General features: G+C 41.2%; 1 protein-coding gene across 1 annotated transcript in view; it reads left to right on the top strand.

Moving 5' to 3' along the window:
* CREBBP (CREB binding protein) overlaps window positions 1-24083 on the top strand; it is a 190440-nt gene that overhangs the window by 101264 nt on the left and 65093 nt on the right. Inside the window, exons 7-17 of the mRNA XM_014524970.1 lie at window positions 2828-3070; window positions 3765-3864; window positions 5156-5302; window positions 5942-6059; window positions 12519-12711; window positions 12909-12962; window positions 14238-14362; window positions 15025-15213; window positions 16871-17290; window positions 17959-18138; window positions 18380-18566. Coding sequence (XP_014380456.1) covers window positions 2828-3070; window positions 3765-3864; window positions 5156-5302; window positions 5942-6059; window positions 12519-12711; window positions 12909-12962; window positions 14238-14362; window positions 15025-15213; window positions 16871-17290; window positions 17959-18138; window positions 18380-18566 — 1956 coding nt within the window. The remainder of the gene's footprint in view (window positions 1-2827; window positions 3071-3764; window positions 3865-5155; window positions 5303-5941; window positions 6060-12518; window positions 12712-12908; window positions 12963-14237; window positions 14363-15024; window positions 15214-16870; window positions 17291-17958; window positions 18139-18379; window positions 18567-24083) is intronic.

The raw sequence follows: 24083 nt of genomic DNA, 5'->3' as shown, positions 1-24083 counted from the left end.
CTTTCCTTTTATTATCCTATTCTTTATGTAATATCTGTCTGGAGGCCTCATTATGAGCTAAATAAATAAATGGCCTGAATAGGAAATGCAGTGCATGCTATAGTTGGTGCTTCAGTGGCTCAATAGTAGTTGATTTCTAGTCCAGTGGTGGGGTTTCCACAAGTGTATTTGCAGACGTTCTCAAGGTACTATTACTGTATTTACTTGACTACAAGACAAGGTGGTTTTTTTCTACAAATAGCATTGGGGGGAAAAGCCCCATATCTTATATTTGCATACAAGGAGATCTCACTAAATACGTTGTCTGTTGTTAAACTGCTGCCAAAAGCAACATGTGCTCAGCAATGGAAACCAACTATGAAGTTAATTAAATGCAACCAACAATGAGCATGGATATAAAGCAAATGACCTGTACAGGGCCTACTATAAGGATAGGTTAGTGCAGGCCATCTGAATAAGATATATGGTAGTGTCTACTGAGCACAGTTCCCCTCAGCACTGACTCTTTCAAGTCATGGTGAGCCATGTCATTGCATACATTGCAACTTCCTCTTCATTCCTACAGCTGGGCTGGGCCTTTCTTTCCCAGTTCCAGTCATTCCTTTTTCTTCACCAGCCTTAAATTCTGGCAAATATCATGAAACAAGGCCCCAGACAGTTCACTCAGGATCCCTCTGTCAACCGCTTTCTCAGCCTGTTGCATATCTTTAGTATGGTACTGCCATCCATGAAATTAAGCACAGGTTGCCCTGTGCTGCATCTGCATATAAATTTTTGGAAGATCCCAGGACTCATGATAAGAACACCTAGTTCTAGTCATGAGAGGGGAGGTAATTAGTACATGGATCCTTTGTAGGGTATATCTGGAGTATATGCACATACTGAGTAGTGCTGAGCTGTGGGGTCACCGTGGCTTGAAATGCTGTTGACTCTGGGGCCCATTCCAATGGCAAGTCACAGGCCTTTGGCTTTGACCCCATATCAGGCATAGTTTGCACTATAAGCAGGTGCAAGTGCTGCTTAAAAGTGTGCTTATGAAGTACTTTTGCTAAACTTGCAGCAGTTTCAAAGAAAATAAAAAGTAACATACATTGTTTTTGGATGAACTAAGTCTGAGTACCACATGCAAGTTACTATAGCTATGCTTAATTTCTAGGTCATTGTTCTCAAATTTGTTTCTCACTTTGATGTGCTCAGGGAGAGCAGGGTCTGATAGTAAAGAGAGTGGCAAAGGTCTGCTATGGGGAAAGACGGGGAAGCAGAGGGCAAAGGGGTTATCTCACCCTCCCAGATTAATTTTTCCCTGTTGTAGCAGGGAAAACCTCCAAAGATTAGATTTTTATACCTGGAAAATTATAACAAATTTTCTCTTGGACTGTAGTAAAAGCACTAATTTTTTTTTTTTAAATGATCTTCCTTATTTCTATACCTGTAAAGGTGATGAGGCAGAGCCAGTGTATTGATGTTTAAAATTAAGTTTCTTTGAAGACCTGTTTGAATATTTTCCCTTCTCTCCATCTTGATCTTTCCATCTAGCTTCTTCCCTCCCCCCTGCTGTTAACTCTGGGCTGGAAGATCTCCCAACTGGTGTCTGAAGAACTCTAGTTAGGAAGATGTATATTCTTTTCCACCTAGAGATAGTCCCAGGCACACAGGGCATTTTCTTATTTGCCATACAGAGGGCTGTTTTCCTGTCTTATTTCTACAGCACTTAAAACCTCCAGGAGTCACCTTGAAATTATGCATGACAATTTTGGGGAGGTTTAACTGGTTTCCTGTGTGACCCAGTACTCAAGGGGTGTTGTAGGAATGTGTGTTATTCTTGAGGTTGTAAATTAAATACTTGGATAGATTTCTCAAATTGACTACCAAAAGCTATAGCTTCTTCATCTCTGTCTTTATCTACTTTTTAACTTTTTAATTTTTTTTTAACTTAAAACAGAAAATCCTCTCTGTCTTCATTCATGAAGATTTGAAATCCATCAGTGTTCTGCCCCTTTCTGAATAACTCTGCCTTTGTGCTAATTGGTTTAGTCTCTCAAATCTGTTTTTCAGTGCATCCTTAACACAACATTCCAGGTGATCTATAGATGTTTCAGTTGAGAACTCAGTCGGGTTTCTACGTTCTGCAGCCAGTAGTTAGACCAGGAATCTTGATTTGGGGCTGTTTGGTTGGTTTTCCAGTTATTCCCAGAATAGGAAAATCCAGTCTATTCCAAGAAGTGGGCCAATGGCAGAGGCATTTTAAGCGGGCTTCACGCAGCCTGCAAGGGATTAAATTGTGATTCCCCAGGGCTTCTGCTCAGCTGCTAGTCCCCCAGCGCTCTGGATGCAGTAGCAGCCATGGCCTCTGGGCTCCCCCTCCCTTCTCTATGCATGGGAAGGAGAGGGTGAATCTGACACTGCATGGTACAGGGTGTGTTTTGGGCTGGGGAGGCGGGATGTGCAGCAAAAGGAGGGGTGGGGGTGATGTGACCCAGGAGCTTGTGGCTCTCCCTGCTGTGTCTCACACAGCCCCAGTTGCTTGGAAGTTGGACAGCTCTATCCTAAACTGTACCCATGACAATCAGCTGGTTTGAATACTTCTTGAATCTAAACAAGTGACTCAGTACAGTATCCTTGTTTGTTTTGTAAAGTTGAAGCATGAGGTCCTCTAATTTGGCATTTCGTATATCTATAAAGCTCAACTTTATTTAAGAATATGTATGATGTAGCTTTGTGCATGTTTCGTTAACTCATGGATACTTTCCATTTGCTTTGTTTGTTTGTTTTGTTGCTGTATCAATTTTGTTTTGACTTCCTTTTATGTTCCACTCTTTATATGTAGCCCTTCTGGGATCGCCAGCTGGTGGAATCCAGAATTCTATTGGTTCTGTTGGAACAGGCCAGCAGAATACTCCTTCATTAAGTAATCCTAATCCAATTGACCCCAGCTCCATGCAACGAGCCTATGCTGCTCTTGGACTACCATATGGCAACCAGCCACAGACACAGTTGCAGCCACAGGTACAAGGCCAACAACCAGCACAGCCTCAGGCTCACCAGCAAATGAGGACCATAAATGCTTTGGGTAGGTGGAGAAAATAGCAAGAAAAACCTAGGTTAAAATAACCAACTTAATTGCAACCTAACCCCCAAAACTAGGGCGTTTCAGGGTGTACAAATACTTGTGTATAGTACTCTGATCAAATAGAACTTTTGGTCAGATTCTATTCATAGAATCAAATTGACACACATTTTGTCTCTAAACATTTTTGTTTGCACTGTAAAAAAAAAAAAAAATTAGGTTCAATTTGTACTAGCTATCTCTAATTATAGGAGTTTAAAAAAATACAATGATTAAACATTCCAAGTATTCTGTTGTTAGCATTTACCATTTACTTCTGTTGAGAGAGAATTCTTTATCAATTTCATGTTGTTTGATAAGACATGCAAGTTGTTTCAAAATTGTTCCATTTCCACAAGTACTGTGTACCTTGTGTTTTTCTGAAAGAGAAATTATTACTGCTCTGTTCTGTTCGTAGCTCTGTAAGCCCATCTAAAATATCATGCATTTAAGATGCTTGCTTTCACGTTTTAATTTCCATTAATATAATTTAAGGAACGTACATTAATACATATGTTAAAAAAAAGTTTGCCTAATAAATGCATGATTGCTTGTTTCTCCTTTCTTAACAAGTAAAATTTACTAATTACTATTTGTTTGCCATTTTGTTACCAAAATTGTGAAGTGTACATCAATTGTGTTTACTGTTCTTTCAAAGGAGCAAACCAGATGAATCTTCCTGCTGGAGGAATAACAACAGACCAGCAAGCTAATCTGATTTCCGAAACTGCTCTTCCAACATCTCTTGGGACAACAAAGTAATGCATGTTTTAAATACTTGTTTAATTAAATGTGTGTTTCCATGTACTATGAATGTATAAATTAGAGAGCATATTTGATAGTCTGATTGTATCTACTGTAAATCATATTGCAATAGTGTATCCTATCTTTTAACCAAAAACTTTTTCCCTACTTTCATTCCAGTGCTACCATTTCCCCAAGTGTGTATGCAAAAAATAAATTTTTGGAAATACATATTCAGTAGGGCTGTGCAAAGCTTCGGTCGCTGATTCAATTCAGAGGAGACTTGGCCCGATTTGGCAGCCAAATCTCAGAATCGAATCACGAGACCCATTAATTTCTCCTAATCTAATCGGAAGCCTCCGATTAGATTCGGAGAGATTCAGTGATTCAGCCATAGACACAACTTTATATGTTTTTTCTACATACTTCAAGCTACTAGGCACAGCTAGTGAATGCTGAGATGGTGGGGTGGATGGAACGTCCAGTGCGGGGGGTGTCCCTAGCGTGCTCAGCGGTGGACCTGGAAGTGGACCAGAAGTACTTCCAGTCCATTTCCAGGTCCACCAAGGGGCATCTGGGGTCCCCCTGTAGCCAATCCCCGAGCTGGGAGGGCATGGGGAGGTCCCCCACGCATTCAGCAGTGGACCCAGAATCGTACCGGAAGTATTTCCGGGCCAACATCCAGGTCTGCCACTGAGCACATTGTGGGGGGTGGGGGGCTGACCCGCACACTTCTTGTGGGACGCTCCATCTGCCCCACCATTTCAGCATTCATGAGCTGCGCCTAGTACCTCGAAGTATATAGAAAAAAATATAAAGCTGTGTCTATGGCTGAATCACTGATTCTCCGAATCAGAATCGAATCTTCATGTTTGGCCGAATCAATCAGGACAGTGATCTAAATCAGCGAATCAAATCACTGTCCCCCGAATCTGGCCAAATCTGAATCAAATACTGCCTGCTTTGTACACCCCTAATATTCAAGTTCAACAGAAGAATGCTTGCTCCTCTTAGGATACTTACATATCTAGTAGCTACAGCTATATATTTCACTAGTTGTCTGCAATTTTTTCTTCAACTTATTCTAGTCTTTTACTACATCTTAAATATGTCTGTGATAGTGAATGTATCTTATTTTCATTTCTTCACTCATAGTCATGCATTTCACTTATTTCTTTCTTCTCCTGAAATGAGAATTACAGGTTCTTTTATTTTCAAATGAATATTTTTTCAGACATCTAATTTTATAGTTGTAATCCACATACTACTGCACTGTGCCAGTTCTATGTTTGTCCTTCTTTCTAGCCCACTAATGAATGATGGCACGAATTCGGGCAATGTTGGTAACCTCAGCTCAATGCCGACAGCTGCACCTCCTTCCAGTACTGGAGTAAGGAAAGCATGGCATGAACATGTCACTCAGGACTTGCGTAATCATTTAGTGCATAAACTGTAAGTGTTCATCATGACTGGCTGTTTTTACATTTCTTGACTTGTAACTGTAAGAATTGAAGCATCCAAGTTGAGAATTGGATTCAGAGGAACCATTGCTAATCAGTAATAAAGTTTGATGTCACTATCTCATAGCTCAACAGGTTGTAATTACAGCATTACTAGCTGAAAAGTCAGTATCTGATGCTTGAAGGTCTACAAGAAGTCTGCATGATATGGTGATCTTAAGTCAGTTTTCACTGAAGAAATGTGCACACTAGTACAACTTTGTCAGTGGTTTTTACAGTAGTACTTTTGCTTATCTGCTGAGATAACTCAGACTGCTGTTAAGCTTTTTTACTCTGCATACCATCTCTCCAGTTCAGTGTTAAATCACAGTGAGTAGACAGTGCAGGTAGACTTGTGCAGCTACTTGCACTATCTGTTTTAGCAAATAAAGGATTTCCATTACTAAGTTTGTTTAACAAGTAATTCATTTTAAATTTTATTTTAACTGTAGGAGAATGGCTTGGCATTGATTCTCTTTCAGATAGCTTTGATATACCCCATGTTCTCTTGTACAATAGATATGTGAAGTTATTATAAAGTTGCCTAAATTCTAAAAGACTTTTTAAATTTATATACTTTTTTTTTCTGTAGTGTCCAAGCCATCTTTCCCACTCCTGACCCAGCAGCTCTGAAGGATCGCCGCATGGAGAATTTGGTGGCTTATGCCAGGAAGGTGGAGGGGGATATGTATGAATCGGCTAACAGTAGGGTATGTTGTCTCAGTGCAGATACTTGCTCTTAGCAAACTCTATAATATTAAAAATGTGATGCATACATTGTAAACTATGGAGAACCTTTGGCTATGCTGTGGAAGTAACAGTGCTTTCAGTGGGTCTTATACTGCTGTAAAGCAGGTAACAGACTGAACTGCTTGTGCAGTTTTTATTTGTCCTTGCTGTAGCGGTTATTCTTTCACCAGACCAGAGTCACTACTGGAAATGTTTTTCTATTGGAGGAAGGTCTACTGAGTAAATTTTAAATTCTTAGGAGACTCCTTTATAGAATACAAAGAAGTTCAATGTATTTCATTATTCTTCTTCAGATGTTGAAATGGATCCTCATTCTCTGAATAAAGCAAGCACCCTAACACTACTGCTTCCCTTACTTTCTGTTTTTGGTCCACATGCCCTCTTTGGTCTTAATTGTGTTTCAAAAAGTTTTGAAGGCTTTTCTGTGCCTGTGTGGTTAGAAATTCTGTGTGGGATTCAGACAGGCTGCTTACCTTCCCCTGTTTGCAGGCTTGTTAAGATGTTTTTCCTTTTATTTGGCTTTGAACTTATCCAGTGGAGGTAGAGATGGCCAACAAAATCAGCTTTGATCCACTTGCCTTGTAATATTTCACAGTATCAGTATTTGTCTTTGCCTCCTACCACTGAGGAGTAAAGGGACTTAGTAAGCCCAGTTAAATGTAACAGATTAATGACTGAAATGTGATTCTTTAACTCCAGAGATCCACTTACTGAAAACAGCTTCCTTTAGCCTGGCAAAGGTAATAACAATCTCCTTAGGTAATGAGAGCAATCATTGAGGCCTTTCCAGATCAGAAGCCTTATGTCAGTGTTTCTCAGTTGGGATACCACAGTGCCCAGCCCCTATGCAAGGAGGTATATGCTCTCTTCCCCCTGTTCAGCACCCTGCACTCTCCTTTCCCAGCATACTGTGGACAACCCCCCTCCTCTGGAGACTGCTGTTGCCTTCCTCAGCAGCCCATGTGCTGGCCACCCCCGTGCCCCAAATCATGCTCTGCTGTGGGCAAATGGGCACAGTTCCTTCTCCCATGCCCTCAGGGCTTTCAGGAGAGGTTCCTGGGACAGTAGCTCCAATTGCTGGCATGCAAGAGCTTGGAAGAGCAACCTTGGTGGTGGAGCCACCCTTTCCCTCTGAAATACAAACTAGGATTAAGGAGAGGGCAGATCATGGAAAGAGCATAGCAAGGTGAGGTCAGATCCTGTTTTCATCACCCTCAGTTGGTACCAACTAGATCAGTGATTCAAGTATTAAGGCACCTCCACAACTTTTCTAAACTTAGATTCTAGCTCAGTGATTCTTAACCAGGGTGATGCTAATTTTTTTTTTTTTTTTTTTTTTTTTACAAAAGTTATGGGGGAGTGTCTTAAGGCTACCAAGGTTGAGAACCACAGCCTAAAAAGAAAGATGTTAACTATCTGATTATCCTAGGCCACAAAATATTTGTTAACCACATTCCAGGTGACAACTGCAAATTAAGAGACAGCAATGGCAAATTACAGTATCCTTGTCTAGCCTTCTTGGATCATCTAGAAGAGTAAAATTTGGAACATAAATCTTCTGTCAGAGGCAGGGGTGCCCAGCCATTTTATAGCCATGTATCTGATGCTGCTCTCGGGTCAGTATCAGGTGATGTTTTGTTTGTCCTAGTTAAAGGTTTCATATACACATTCAGATTTGGGAGAATTCTTCCAGATTTGTTTTCGTGGTAGAAAAACTTGCCTGGAAATGGTGGGCCCTTGAAGAGCTGAGAGCATGCACAGCTGATGCTGCACAGCCAGGGGACCCCTGTCCACACATATTGGGGTACTCTGTTAACTCCCTCAGTCTGCCTGGAGACAGATGGCAGCAGTGTACAGGGCAGCCCTGATTGGCTGACCCAGTCTGCTCAGTCAGCCTGTGTCTCCTTGCAGCAGTAGGATTGTGAAAGAAAAGTGGTCTGCTCCCTGCTCTGTTGGAGCGGCAGAGTCCAAGGAGCAACACACTGTCTCCCTAGAGTGGGGGTGGGAACAAAGCACCCTAGGATGAGGGAGGACTGTGCTGTGGCTTCTTTTGGTAGAGAACATGTACAGACATTTGGTCTCCCGAGAGAAACTCACTTATGAGTAATTTAACCTTGCTTGTTCCCAGGTTATTTTTCTCTGGGAGAGAAGTCCTGAGCTTCTGTATACTCATGGTTTCTCCTGGGAGATCAGTGATTCTTCCAAGAGAAAATGAATGTTCCCCCCAACCCACCCCAGTTGGCGAGATTGGCCATGGGAGGGGACTCCTCCCCTTCCCCCCCCCCCCCGGCCCCTCACTGGCCACTGGGGGGGCCCCCAGGTCACTGACTGGTCACTGGGGAGGCATGTGCCCCCCCTGACTAAGGTGGCACCAGTTGCCTATGCTGCTTCTAGAAAGACCTCTCAGATCTCTGGGTTAGGCATATACCAGGAGGTGTGTTTCAAAGGTGGCAATCCAAACACTGTTACCGGAGGCCCAACTGTGAGGAGTTCATCTAGAATATTTAGTTCCAGGCAGTGAATTGTAAGGCATGGTTAAGAGGTGCTAAATGTTCTATCTTGTGGATTTACACTTTTTCTTTTTTTGAGAACTACTGATTCTACTCCGTGACAACTGGAAATAGAATAATGTGATGGGTCATAGAAAACAATTGACTTTGTCCTGCTGTCCATAGCATGCACTTCCCTTTACCTGTCCTTTTTTAGGAGAATTGTCTAACTTATTTCCAGGGAAGTAGAACGTCCTCTCACATCTAGAGAAGTTAGACATAGAGATGGGTTACTGTGCTGCACAAGCATGAGGGACTTCAGTTATTTTCTTCTGCCCAAGAGAGAAGATCTCTCTCTCATCATGAATCAGACATTTGGACAAAAAAAGCCAAAAATTGAAGCTCTCTGTTGTAACATTAACCTTTATTATTATACCTTTTACTCCATGGAGTTGGTTAGGGGCTCTCAGTTTAAAGGAGGCCTAGTTCCCTAGTACAGTCTATCTAGCTCATGGGAATATTATACAGTTTTGTTTGGGGGTACAGATGTGAAAAATCACTCTTGCTTCAATGTGTTAGTCCACTTTATCTCTGTACAACACCACAGACCGTAAGTCTGTCTATAATGGCAGTTTTGTTCAAACATTGTCCACGCTTATTTAATGTTGTGTTGTTTAGAGCACATGCACCACAAATAGTCTTGGCCTGCTCAGAAAGTATTTTATACTCCTCCCTGTAGCTTCTCATAAACTATAAGATAGACTTTCGGCCCACAAGAGATGGGAATAAATGAAACCCTGTGAGCCTTCATGACAATGAAGGTTTTCTTTGCAGAGGGCACATTCCATAACATTTTTTTTTTTCCCCTCTGAGATCACATCCTTGTAGAGTCGGATAAATCTTCTTTTGGCTGCAGTGCCTCATGGTTTTTGCATTTTGTGATACTTTCTCAGAAGTTTCAATTGTCTAAAGAGCTACAGTATTCCTACCTTAGCAGCGTGATGGTTCTAGTACAAGACCTCAAAGCAGTCAGGACTGAGCACTATAGAGAACATGTCTGCTGTGGGGTTTCTTGTTTCCCAGGCAAACTAGACCACATCTCTCCTTGGTTTCCCTCTGTGCCCACAACTCTACCCTGGAGACCTTCCACTTTCCTATTGGCATGAAAATTCATGCAGCCCTACTCTCCTTCAGACATGTCAGCTAGAGGCTCAGCTCAAGATGGCAGGGGCAGCTGAAGTTTCATTATGACTCTGAACTTTTATGATTTTTCAGTCAGCACTGCAAAAATAGTTTCCCTTCACTGATTTGGTAGTATACTCCAATTCTTCTCTCACAACGTTACTTTTAATCCTAACTTTACCTTCCCTTCATCAGCCTTTTCTTCCTCTGTGTTCCTTCCACCATCTCCCTCACTTGCTCTGTTAGTATTATTCATGTTTATAATAAAAATAAAGTAGAATAAAAAACTCAACAAAGTAAAGCACAGAACTTGTATGAACACATCCAGACCAATACTGTGTTCGTTCTGCTTGTGTTATTCCCCTTAATTTTACTCTTTCTGTCTTCTCTGTTTAGACTGTAAGGCTTTAGGCACACACTACTTTTGTAGTGCTCTGTGCATTTTATTCTAATACTATAAAAGCCTCTGTCTGTCTGTCTGTCCATAACACTATTCGCACTCTGACTGGATGACTGAAACAACCAGAGTGCTCCAAGAGCATTCAGACAGGAGACGACGTGGCAAAGTGCTGCCATGACGGTGGGTGTGGAGCAGGGAGGGGCCAGCTGGCCTGCCTCCCCCGCTCCCTGCAGGTGACGAAGCGGGACGCGTAGCCACCGGGCCCCAACAAAAGCCAGTGGGGAGGGGCAGGCCATGGTGGCAGTGACCCACAGCTGCTGCCATGCCTCAGCAACAGTCCTGAAGAAGGGTGGGGGGAATGAGCCCAACTAAAGCGGCAGGGGTGGGGATGGGGGGATCAGGGCCTGACACGGGACTCCATCCCTGCCCACCATGACAGTGGGGAGTGCGCTGCCAACAGTTGGGAGGGAGAGGAGAGTGGGGAGGGGAGGCAGGTGGACACAGGTGAGGCAGACCCAGAAGGGGGCGGGGACAGGCTCAGACCAGAAGTGGCGGGGGAGGAGGGGAATAGGCCCGGACCTAAAGCGCGGGGGGAGGGGGGACAGGGCTGTACATGGGCCTCTGTCCCCACTCCTCTCTCCCCCTGGCATTCTTGATGGGCAATTGGCTAGTAATTCTATAAAATGTGTGTCCATATATTCTGACTGTTACTAGCACCACAAAAAAAAAAGTCAGATCCAACATAAGTTCCTGTTTGAAACAGGAACTTCACTGTAGTGAACTCTTACATGTAGTGCTACAGGAGGTCCCTCAAAACCCCAGCACTCTGGAGTGCTCTGCTCTCCCTCCTCTCCTCTGCCACCATGTTCCCCTGCACCTCCCCTGCCTCACTCCAAGACAGGGTGGGAGTGAGAGCAGTTAGATCCCTGTTAAAGCAAAGCTGCAGTTCTGCTATTTGTGGTGGCTGTTACAGAGACTGTATTTAAACAGTTCAGTTAAGAGTAGACTTGAGACGGTCCTTAATTCTTTTTGTTAGATCATTCTCCATAAATCAAAAGAACACAGGCCTTGGAACAAGGCTGCGATTTATGGCATAAGGCAAACCTTTTGTTCTAGTTAAATCATGAGACCCTTTCCATCTTTCCCTGAAACCTAAGCAACTAAAGAATGTTTTTAATTCTCTAAAATAATGGTTCTCAACCTCTGGCCCATGTGGCTCCCAATGGGACCAGAAATTTGGTGGTGGGAGAGTGGTGACAATGTTAATTACCACAGTTTCTAGAGCTGTGACAGTTGTTGCCACTGCTCCCCTGTTGCCAAATTTCTGGCCCCGTGTGGAGTCCTATAGAGGCCTGATGAAACAGCTGGTGTACAGGGTTGCTCCATGGCCAGATCTGGCATGTGAGCTTGGCCTGGCACAGCAGATAGCTCCCATGAACTGACCCCATGCCCTCGGACCATCTCTGCCTGTGGGATCCAGCCCACAGACTAGCCTCGTGTCACCAGCCCATGGGGCTGAAAGATTGAGCACCACTGCTTTAGAAGGATTCAGGGAAACCTGCCTTTCTGCATACTGGACTCGATTGTTCTTTACAATAAATACACAAAAAAGACTGTAAATTAAGTAAATCCTAGGTCTGCAGACCCATGATGGCAGCACAGACCATAAAGAACACAGTATCCTCAAGTAAGCATAACGTGTTCACCTGTTTGTTCTATACATCTGACAAAATGGATTTTTCCTTGTGCATATGTCCTTAGACATCTGCTCATCTTGGTCACTGTTTCTCACTAGTTGTCTCCCTCCCTTTCAGTAGCAACTATCTTGTCAGATAAATTGTATACGGAACAAGGACAGTTTTATTCTTTATATTTCTAAATTGATCTTCTCATGTACACCAAGTTAACAGCAGCTTTCAGAAGTTTGTTCTATAGAATTGTAAAGGTAGGCAGCTTCTCTCAGTGTTGACTCTGGATTGGACGATAAGTGCATTATAGAAACACCTACTCTAGAAGTATGCATCTACTTAGCTATGGCCCACTGAAAACAACTGAATTTTCATATTGTTTTTTCTTCCAAAAACCTACAGCTGTTCCGTTTGTAAAAATCCATGCATGATTTGCAAAGGTCTATCTTTGAAATATAGACTTAGATAGTGAATCATCGTGAGAAACTTTTAATTTTCCAGATTTTTTTTTAAGTTCACTGTTTCTTAGAATAATAAGTTCCATCTAGTTTATGACAAGAGCTGTAATTGTTCAAATAAACAGCTCTATGTGAAAAAATGTGTCAGTTCTGTCTCTTTGATAGAGGCAAGAGTTGACTGAATATTATCTCTCATTTATAGGATGAATACTATCACTTATTAGCAGAGAAAATCTATAAGATACAAAAGGAACTAGAAGAGAAACGGAGGAGTCGTTTACATAAACAAGGGATCTTGGGTAACCAGCCAGCCTTACAGACCCCAGGAGCTCAGCCACCAGGTATCCCACAGGTGGCTGCTGCCATGGGCCAGGCACAGCCCGTAAGACCTCCAAGTAAGTACTTGTTCATGAAGATGAATGGGGTCAGGGAAATGAAAGAAGGGTGGGACAACATTTTATAAAATTCATTTAATTTGAATGCTACTTCTGTATGTTGCTAAATTGACACAAATGTCCCTGTGCTTTTAAACTAGTTCTGACTTTTTAAATAAGAGAAACAGTTTTGATCTTTTCTTTTGTTTCTGTTACAGATGGACCTATGTCCATGCCAAATGTGCCTATGAGTCGTATGCAGGTGTCTCAAGGTATTTAATTTTTCTTTAAGTCAGTTTTGCTCAAAACATGCATTTTCTGGTTTGCTTTTCTTCTGTGTCTTCCTTTCAGATCTTGTGTATGGATGGGTGGAGTATGTGTATGTTTGTCTGAGAGATGTGTGTTTTTTCCTGTCAGTAGCTGCATTCACTATTATACTGTACCAGACTTTATCTTACTGAATCAGGAGTGCTAGCAACATGAGAGGAAGAGACTCTGTTCTTGTTGTCTGTTTTCCTGTAATTTTTAAGTGTACTTAACCATTTTCATTTTGATCACTTCTCTGTCAGCTAACCCTATGAGCTAGAAAGATATTTAATTGGGAACTTCTTCATCATTAACTAATATCCCCTATACATTCTGGGCAGTTGGTGTAGCCTCCCTCAGCTATTTTTCCCTAAAAATTTGCTGGTATTTCAGCTTCCCAAAATGTAGTCCAGCTCTTAGCCTATTCTTGATTTAATGTCAGTTTTATGGAATCTGTTAACCTGAAGCTTGTGTTGCAATCATGAGATGTCCCCATTGGAAGTCCTCTTAACATTTTTTTGTTTGTTATTTATTTTGGTTAGGGAAGGAGATGGTCTTTCTGGATATCATCAGTAAATATCATTGAGCCTAAAATAAAACTCTTCATTTACCAAAATTGACTGCATTATTTAGGATGTGTTTTTGAGGGGGATTTTGAAAGAGAGGGGGCCATGCTTCTCCGTAATTGCTGGTTGTGGTTGTATTAGTGCTTGGGGAATGGCTTGCCTTCATGTATTCAGGGTGTATTTTTTTCTGTTTACTTTGAAAATTACAATGAAATAAACAGCAGACCACCCTTATTATGCAAACTTTGGTATTTAAGAAACCACATTAAGTTTTCCTAGAACTATCATTATAGTACCATTACATTCTTAAACAACACCTCCAGTATTGCCCCCCTAAGGCCAAGATGGATTTTAAGACAAATTTAACTCTTTTGCCCTACTTGGTTTTCCCCTGCCTATTTCTCCTTGTTTGCTTTCTTTGATTACTGGCAGTTTTGCATTCAGTAACAAAGCCCACTTTTTAAAGTGAGGATTCATTTTTACTTTTCTGATAATGTGAGGCAAACCTTGGGTGAAGGGGAGCGTAATTACCCAATCTACTTGCCATCTGTCACTGTTAGGCAACATCTTTCACCTTAAGCAGTTTCAGTTATGATACTGCAGGCTGGTGAGTGTGCTATACATAAATGTGTGGTGATTTGTTCCTAATGAGTTGTTTTGGGGGTACATTTGCAGGAATGAATCAGTTTAACCCCATGTCCATAGGGAATGTACAGATGCCACAGGCACCTATGGCACCCCGTGCAGCTTCTCCAATGAACCATCCTGTACAAATGAGCAACATGGGCGCTGTTCCAGCGGTTTGTATTTGTTATTTTTAAAATGTATTATCTTTGAAATCTTATTGGTTAATTATCTCAGAATTAAATACCTCAATTTTTATCAGGTATCTTAAGGAAAAACTGAGTTCATACTACTGTGAATATTACACAATTTATTTAGTTTGCAATTCAAATGAATGATTTCAGGGAAATTGGTCTCGTCATTCTATCAGATTTTTTACTGACTTTGTTTATTATTTGTTGTTTCCAGTATTTAATGCTGCCACACGTAGATACCAGAGGTATAACAACACAAAGTTTTGGGAAGAAACTTGGTGCTTTAAAGTATAGCCATCCAGTATTATTTCCTTTGTTGCTCCATGAAAATTTAGTTTCATTCTTTCAGAAAATGAAAGTGGAAAGAGTTCTAGTATGTTACTTGTCTGTGTTAATTGAGAGACCAGCATAAAATGTAGTATTCTGAATATAGCTGGAATATTTCTTCCCCCTGTTTGAAAGTAACTTAGTTGCCTATTAACACCTTGGACAAAATGCTGAGCTTATTTATTGAAAGTTTCTTTGAATTTACTGAGGTCAAAATTTGGCCTGTATACTTTTTTTATCTTATGGGTAATTATCTAGAATTCTTTCCTTTATAGCTATATACTTTTTTAAATAACTGAAGTGTGTTTAATTTTTAGATGGCAATGTCTCCTTCCCGAATGCCTCAACCACAGAACATGATGGGAGCTCATTCCAATAATATGATGGGTCAGGCTCCTACCCAAAACCAGTTCCTGCCTCAAAATCAGTTTCCGGCATCCAGTGGGGCTATGAATGTGAACACTGTAGGCATGAGTCAGTCAGCAGCTCAGGCTGGAGTTTCTCAGGTAGAATTCATTTTCTGCAAGATGGGTTATCTTAGCTTAATTTACTCAGTTTTATTTTTTGTATATCCAGTAGTTGTTTTAATTGTCCAAGTAGCTGACTTATCAGAGACCTTCATTTCATTCACTCTGTCTTGCAGTGTAGTGTCTTCTGTGTTCCAAATGTTTCCATGAACATAATTGATTTAGGTGTATTTGTTAAGGAAAATATTCCTCCGACTTGTGATGTAAATTCTATAATCCATAAAACAGTTATAAGGAAATTCAGGAGGGAACATCAGGAAAAGTTGATTCTTAGCCCATGAGACTGTTTTCAGTGTTGTCGTTCCCCCCCCCCCGCTTTTTTTTTTACATCTCAGCCATGTATATGTTCCTTTTTTATGTGCAGTCTTCAGAGCTGTTTTAAATTACAGGTGTCAAGAAAGCATATAGCCCAAGAAACCTTTTTAGAATTACTTTGTTTAACCTTGTTGCTGCATCTGAATGGAAAATACTGTTCATCAGTCATATTCTTCTCCAGGTTGTTGCAGAGGTCAGTCAGGCTGCTAATTGTTTAGCAAAAGAAACATTTCTGCACTTTTTTTAAATAAAAAAGATAAATTTCTACCCTCCAGGAGTCTCTTAAATGAACAATGAGTAGTGTAATGGTATCCCTTCAGAATTGATGGGCAATACAGAAGCAGTTTTAACCATTTTAAGTTCTAATTGCAAGTGAACATTATGTTGTTTAGGTTTATTGTGATACACAGATCTTTTATGCACCTTATTTTAAAGCAGAAATAAGATCTGTATATATTAGCAGGATGTACTCTCCACTTTTCTTCCTTTCACATTGTAGGTCAGGGGTGCCCAATGTGTGGTGTACAGCAGATAGGCAAAGGGGCAAGGCAGCACAGCAGCAGTAGATAAGTCAGGGAGTAAAGAATAGAGCAGCATATAGGGCAGGGAGCACAGGCCTGGGAACAGACAGTAGATCAGGCAGGGGAAGGGATCAGACTGACACTTAAACAGGGCATGAGGGCTTAATTTGTGGTGCACCTGCCAAAAAGTTGGCCCCCACTTTCCTAGGTTGCACGCGCAAACAGAACATTTATAATAGTGTTTGACTGAAATGTAGATTCATACGTGATATAATTTCTGAAATAGTAAAGTTAGGATAAAAACAGTTACCAGACATTTTGTTGTCTCTTGTGTGTTTCAGTTGTGGCAGATATAACCACTAAGTCTCAAGTACAGTTTATAGTTTGGGTTTGGGGGTAGCTTTATGGCATGTTATAGTCTCCAATTTCTAGACGATGCTCAGCCCAGTACAATTTAAAGATTGAATGGCTTGCTATTGACTATTCTGTCAATGGTGGGAGTTTAATCTGGGTTCTAGTCCTTTTATTCCAGTAAAACAATATATAAAAGGAGCAGAATGTAATCGGATTTAAGGTTCAGGTTTGAGCAGAAGGCATTGAAAAGCTCTCTGATGTGTTCAGAATCTTTTCATGTGCAACAGCAAGAGTTACTGTAAAAACAAGTTGAGTATAAATGAAATTACAGATGTGGTGATCTACATTTGGCACTGTTGTAAGATATTTAATGCTCTTAAAGAGAACATGACTAGAATTTTGAGGTAGAATAGATGTATCAAAACTTTTGTGTCTCTTTCAAGCAGGGGCAGGTTTCCAGTGCTACCCTTCCTAACTCCGTGAATATGCTAGGACCACAGAGCGGTACGCTGTCATGTCCACCAGTGACCCAGCCACCTCTGCATCAGACTGTGCCTCCTGTATCCACAGCAGCTGGCATGCCACCTATCCAACACCAAACACCAACTGGAATAACTCCTCCTCAGCCAGCAGCACCTACTCAGCCATCCACACCAGTCTCATCTTCAGGGCAAACCCCTACCCCAACACCTGGTTCGGTTCCAAATGCAACACAGACACAAAGCACACCAACAGGACAGACTGCAGCCCAGGCTCAAGTTACACCACAGCCTCAAACCCCAGTACAACCCCCATCCGTGCCAACCCCACAGCCATCTCAGCAACAGCCAATGTCTGTGCAGGCACAACAACCTCCTGGCACTCCAGTGAGTATCAGTTGCTGTTTTTGGTTGAAGTATAAAAAAACCCCTAAATACCGAATAAGTACTCTTTACCCTATATAGCACTATGCATGTACATTTTAGTGCCTTTTATAGAGTTATAACAGTTGCTTGTATGTTATAGTAGAAGATGAATCAAAATATATACATAAATATTTTTTTTAAATAATCTGCATACATAAAATGCATCCATCTAAATGTTCTTAACAGCAATTTTAGTTTGTGATTTCTATTGTGAAGAGTAAAATACACAGAATATTTCTGCAGCTATGTGTGGGAGGCTTGTATATAATCTGTCCAAGCTGTTTGGCTTTAGTTGGGATCATTAGTTTTTTTACCTTCATGATCATTATATTTGCACTGAGATATTAAAAATGGGGACAAAGTGTGTGTGGTGAAGATATGTGTACTGTTGCCAGTATACGTGCTTTGTTAACTGTATATGCTGCTACATCAGATGAGATTCTTCTGTGTTCCCTTTTGTATAAACAGAACCTTGTGGTATGGATCTAATTATCTAGATCTTGATTTTAGTGAGTTCCCAGATTCAGGTCTTGTACTGTCTTTATATATAATTTTGTGCTATCCCTCTTGCAAGGAAAAAATATTTCCATTTTTTCAGTGTATGTATTTTATACCTTTCTTTATATTAGCTCTCCCAGGCAGCAGCTAGTGTTGATAACAGGGTGCCCACCCCAGCCTCAGTTGCTAGTACTGATACCAACTCCCAGCAACTGGGACTTGATGCATCAATGCTAGAAAGTAAACCAGAGGTTAAAAATGAAGAAACTGAGCCAGAACCCAGTGAAACACAAGTGGAACCCAAGACTGAGGTAAGTGAAATTGCTTCACTTGCTTCAATTTAATTAAAGTAATAATATGCAAGAGCCTAAAATAAGATGTGTGAATGTGAGCTAAGCTGACAGAAAGGTTAGTTAAAGGAAAGTATGTTTTTTGTCTCTTTTTTTTCTATGAAAATCCCTAATTGGCTGGTGCTGTTGTGACACCCTAAGCTTATAGAACTCATTGTTTGAAGCATTATAGATGAAATTTCATCTAGTTTCCTTTCTTAAGATGGAGGAGGATTTACAAGGATCTTCACAAATGAAAGAAGAGATGGAAGGGACAGAGCCAAAGCAGGAGCCAATGGAGATTGAAGAAAAGAAACCTGAAATAAAAGTAGAACCTAAGGAGGAAGATGAGAATGGCACAAATGGCAATACTTCACAATCAACATCCCCATCTCAGCCCCGTAGAAAAAGTATGTATGTAGACTGCCATACCTGTCCTGCAAATTTGGGGAGGGGGAGGAGAGGCTTTGTATAGTTGTTGATGTAGTGCTACTACTTTCAAAGTGTGCTAGTCAAAAACTTTTCCTGGAGAATGTGAATGCCACTCTTGTTTCAAATTAATCTGCAGTGCTAAGTGTTCTGAATATGGCTTATTTGAACCTATATGATTAGTTCCTGTATTCCTTCCCTGACCCTCCCCACACTCACTTTTCTTTAAGGAAACAAGGCAGCATTGCATATTTGGGAGCTCGTTCCCATTAAATTCTTTCAACAAATTTGCATGCAAACATGTGCTTAAGAAATATCACCACTTCTAGTGAGAGCTGTTTTAATTTGCTTCTAGTTTCCCTTACACTTAAATTTTCTTGATAAACTTTTGCCCACCAACAGACATGAAAAAATTGGTACAAGTTGTTTGAAAAATGTTATTATGTAATTACAGACCATATCATATTATGTATGCATTCTGGACAATTATGGTTGCAGGTACCATCTTATATTTGGCATTTCTTAATTTTCATTTATTTGGTTAATCTCCTTTTTATATTGAATTGTTAAACTAACTAGTATGCAAGAATCAGTCTTGTATACAACAGTGTTAAAATATCTTGCCACCACTTGTTTTAATACGTATTGCTGAAATCTCTTCATTAGATGCAGAAGTTTGTCTGAGACTTTCTTCTCTGCAGTCTGATGCAAAAGGCATGCTCTGTATGAAGCTGAAATACAGCAAAGTCAGCTCCCAGTGGGAAGAATTTTATTCTTTCTTTGAATGGGATGTCCTGATAGCTGAATTAATTCTTTTGATCTTAAACTTAGTAATATCTAAATATGATTTATAGCATAAAAATCTCATTAACAGGAGACTGAAGTTCATAATGATGCTTTAATCTAAATATATAAGCCCTTCTCTTTTTCTCAAAGTAAATGCCTTCTATATCTGGCTATACAGGATGCACTATTAATCTATTTATACACTTATCCTGATGTGCTAACTAGTCTGTACTAGACTCATTCATACAATTTTAAGTGGATTACATTGTAATCTGACCGAGTGGTGAGAGGTCATTACTGTTTTATGATTGTTTATTACAGCTGTAGTGATTTGGACTTGAAGCAGGACTTGGGTATAAATTGCAGAAGTAGGACTTCCCTTGGTCATTTTTTAAACTGTTTTAGTTCTTTAGCCTCCATGGAGGATCACAGATGCTCTGTTGACTTGTTTCCCTTCCTTTACAGAATGACAAGGGATTGTTTCATTTAGCAGCTTAAAATTTTCAGATTTCTAGCTTTTCTTGCCTGTTTTGTGAGCAGTGCTTAGGGGGTGCCATTTCTGGCTCCAGGCTACCACACCTTACAACATTACTTCCTTGAAGAAACTCCAAACTAGCCAAGAAGCCATTCAAGAAAAACGACTGTAAATGTCTCCCTTGCCCTTCTTCAGACACTATGGGGAAGAGACAGATATTATTGTTATCAGCTAAGCTTTTTCCTATCACTTTTCTTCCCCTCGCTTCTTTCAAAAAGAAAAACATTTTGAAGTGTTTGTTAATTAGGACTTGCTAATATGCCACGCCACCCCACCCTACAGAATCTTTGGTAGGTGGCCAATTTCTTCAGGTGTTTCAAAAGACCACCAAACCTTACATTGATATCTTCCATATGCTACAGGATCCTCTACTGAAAAGCCTACAAGAAAAAAAGAGAACCAAATCCAAGCATATTGTCTTACAACAAGATGTTGCCACTTAATTGATAATAGAGTATACTGATTCAGGCAAAGAACTATGTATCCAAGACAAAATAAGGCAAATAATGGTTGTGTGCTAGTTCCTTGTGACCTCTTATATCCACAAGAACACGTTCCTTCCCAAGGAACACACACAATATTTGTTTGCAAAAGGGAGAAACCCAAAACAGAGGTGTCTAACCAGCATAGGAGAAACAAATTCTATGACCATAAGCACTAAAGTCCATGCTTCTTTACCTTTACTTGTTTTCAGGCAGAAGACAAGTTAGTTACACCCTAGAAACTAATTCAGAGATGCATAAGCTTTCATAAGCAAGAGCCTTGCAGCTCACAAAATGCAATGAGCAGTACTGGTAAGTTGCAAGTGGGCAGCTCTTCTAAAAACCTTTCCCAGGCTGCTATCTAGTCCTGCTGGCTCCTATGAGCTCTGGCCCTTCTGGGCTTACTCACAGTTCCCTTGCCACTTTCTGGTACTGCTTCTCAGCTTCATGCACAGGAAACTCCTTCAGTTAGCACAATCAGTCTCTAGTTCCCAACAGTGCTTTGTTCTGCTCCCACCAGAGAGCTCTTTCCTCCAGCTCTGCCTGGGTCAGACTGCCCCTTCTGCCTTTGCTGCAGGGCTTATTATATTGCCCACAGCCTGCCTCTTCCTGCTTCTTGAGCTTGGCTTAAAGGAGCAGCCTTCAATTTCTCACTCAGTAACAAGACAGGGTCCCCTGTTACACATTTGTGTAAGACAGGTGCAGCAGGCAAGTACAGTTTTGGCTGAGATAATGGAGCATACATTTCTAGATTTAAACCCTTAATAGCTTCCAGATGTTTTGGAAGGTGGAAGCTTTTCTTGTACAGGTTTCCCTTGATTTTATGCAGGTTGTGTATATGCAAATTCACTCTTATACAATGTGCATTTTTAGACCCATAATTCGTTATATGCAAGGTAAATTCGCTCTTATGCGATCAGCATAGGTACCCCCCATGCCCTGTCCAAGCCGTTGTCTGTGGGGGGAGGAGAAAGGGCCGTGGGGTTGGGGCCCCACTCACCCCAGCCCCTGCTGTAGCAGACTCGGGAGCAGCTGGTGCCAGCTGCCTGCAGTCACTAGGATCCACCTGTCCCCACTCACCCCAGCTTCTGGGCTGTGCCATGCTGTGGTGCAGGCAGCTGGTGTCAGCTGCTCCCAGGGCCACTGCAGCAGGGGCTGGAGTGAGTGTGGACAAGCAGAGCCCCGGGCGACACAGCACAGCGCAGCTTGTCCACACTCACCCCAGACCCTGCTGCAGTGGCCCCAGGAGCAGCTGGCAGCAGCTGCAGCAGCCTGCTGTGATCCCATGCACAAATCCGGGAGGTACGTGCCCCCAGGAAGAGCCCGGCGCAGCCCTGCCAGGGGGCACAGAGCAGCAAGAGGCACCTGCCACCCTTCCACCCCCAGCAACATTTCCCTCTGTGCCAGCTGCTCCCAGGGCTGCTGCAGCAGGGTCTGAGGTGAGTGCAGACAAGCAGCGCCATGCTCCCCAGGGCTCCACTTGTTCCCACTCACCCCAGCCCCTGCTGCAGCAAGAGCTGTTACCCCCCGCCACCCTGCACCGACTGCCAGTTCCCTCTGCTGTGCATCCTTGGGAGCAGCACCCCTCCCCAAGCACCTTCCCTAGTCCCAGCCTCCCTCAGGGCCATGGGAACCTATCCCTATTTGTTCCATTATAAAGCAAGTCCACTTTATGTACCATTCTTCAGGAATGCATGTACCCCATAAATTGAGGGAAACCTGTAAATTGTTACAGTTGCCAGAGAAGAAATTTGTTTATAATATAACCAGGTAAGGACTACAAAAACAAGGGAGTTCCTAAAATCTCGGGTTCACTTATCCTGAACCCAGCTTCTCAGTTAAATCTTGCATGCTCTGAAGTTCAAAGAAGGTGAAGGAAAGGCACAGAAGAGCTCTTGTGGCCAAGCTTGGGAGACGGCATTTGGGGATAGCCTGTCTCCTTATGTCCTTACATCTGGGAAAGGGTAGCGTGCTTTTGGCATTCTGTCATTATAGACATCCAGTTATTGTTCCATGAAGTCCAGAATGACACAGTGGAATAGGTTCTCTTATTAGTAGAACCCCTCCCCCCATCTTTGGTGTCCAGTAATCCTTCTTTCTTTTTCCCCAAGCAAACACATGCTCAAGATTCCACTTCACCATAAAATATTCTGATATTGGTGCATTCCATTAGTATTATATTGGCAGTAATCAAGAAATGTTGCTCCATTCTGCTGTTAGAAATGTATTCCAATCCTTAAGAAAGCAATCTACCAAATTACAATATTTGCATTTGTATTACTTTTTGTGGTTGTGCCCCAAGGCTTAAGCTGTTGTGCCAGGCACTGTACAAAAATGTAGAATAACAGTCTTTGTTCTTTGTCACAAAGTTTGAAGTCTGTTATGCCTGAATTATAAAGGAAACTCCAGTCTTTGATGCAGAGCTAAAAATGTAAAGCCAAATTCTCAGTTCTCTATAAGAGAGCAATCCCATTTTTCAGCCCCATTTTTGTGTAATCATATACATCAGTGTAAAGATGTTAACAAGTACAAAACTGGAATGGTAATGTATTGAACAGTTGTGTGCAAAATAACCAAATAAAGTGCAAGTGAACAAAGAATTGGGTATCTTTCCTTTTTTTGGTTTGAAAGTCAACCTCAGTACAGGCATACTTCAGTAATATGCAGTGTGCTGATTGTGGACAAAGAGTCTAATTCCTACCCTTCCCACCTGTTGTTAAATTTCTGAGGAGCGAAAACAGTTAGCATGAATAAGGCGATTATGCAGAGTAATCCTTTTGAGATTCCATATTGATTTGAATGCCTTAACAAAACTTTGTATTTAATCTCTGAACTGAAAGTCTGGCCTCAGCTGGGCAGATCTTTAAATGAGCGGTTTTGTCCATTCACTCTTACCTTTTTCACTGTGTTCAGGAAATAGTCCTCTCCTTTTTGTCAAAACTCTGTTTCCCCAAAGGAAACAGTATGATATGCCTGGGATTTACAAAGAGCTCCCCTAATTAACTTTGCGGAAAAATACTGCCTTGTTTTCCCATCTGTGAGAGAGAGAGAAGTGTATAATCAGACTTACACTTTTATGTCAGATGGCTGAAAATGTGGATCGCATATAAATCTGGGAGTATTATCCAAATAATTTATAGCCCATCAGACTAGGACTTCCATGTTGTGTCCAGAAAACTCCTGTGCCACTTAATATAACAAAAACATGTCAAGCATACAGTTCTCTGTGGATCATTGGTCATTGCCTGCAGCTTTCCTTGTTCTAAAATATTCTGTAAAGGGTAAGAAAGTTATATGTGATAAAGAGGAAGAAAGAATTACATTTAGCTTATTTTTCTCTTTGGGGGGAAAAAAAACCTTATTGTTCATCATTTTATCCCTTCACAGTGTAAGATTATTAGTTTCTGTTCATGAAACCAGTACGTTTATTAGATTTTATATTTACACGTAATACATCTGGCAGTTTCAGGAAAGAGAAAATGGGAGTAAATGTGACAATATGCAGAGCAGAACAAAACGTTCACGTTAACATTAATGAACCTAGTTGTTCAGAGACCAAAAAAACTGGTAACCACTAATATCCGTGTGTGTGTGTGTGTGTGTGTGTGTGTGTACACAACAGAACAGTTTTAATATCTGAGGGGATTTCTTTTTTGTAACAGTGTCTGTGTATTTTTTTTCCTTTTTTCCTTCTT

The sequence above is a fragment of the Alligator sinensis genome, unplaced genomic scaffold, assembly GCF_000455745.1.
Source record: "Alligator sinensis unplaced genomic scaffold, ASM45574v1 scaffold1416_1, whole genome shotgun sequence".
Taxonomy (NCBI): domain Eukaryota; kingdom Metazoa; phylum Chordata; order Crocodylia; family Alligatoridae; genus Alligator; species Alligator sinensis.
The sequence above is the reverse complement of the archived record's forward strand: the minus strand, read 5'-3'. Positions and strand labels throughout refer to the sequence as shown.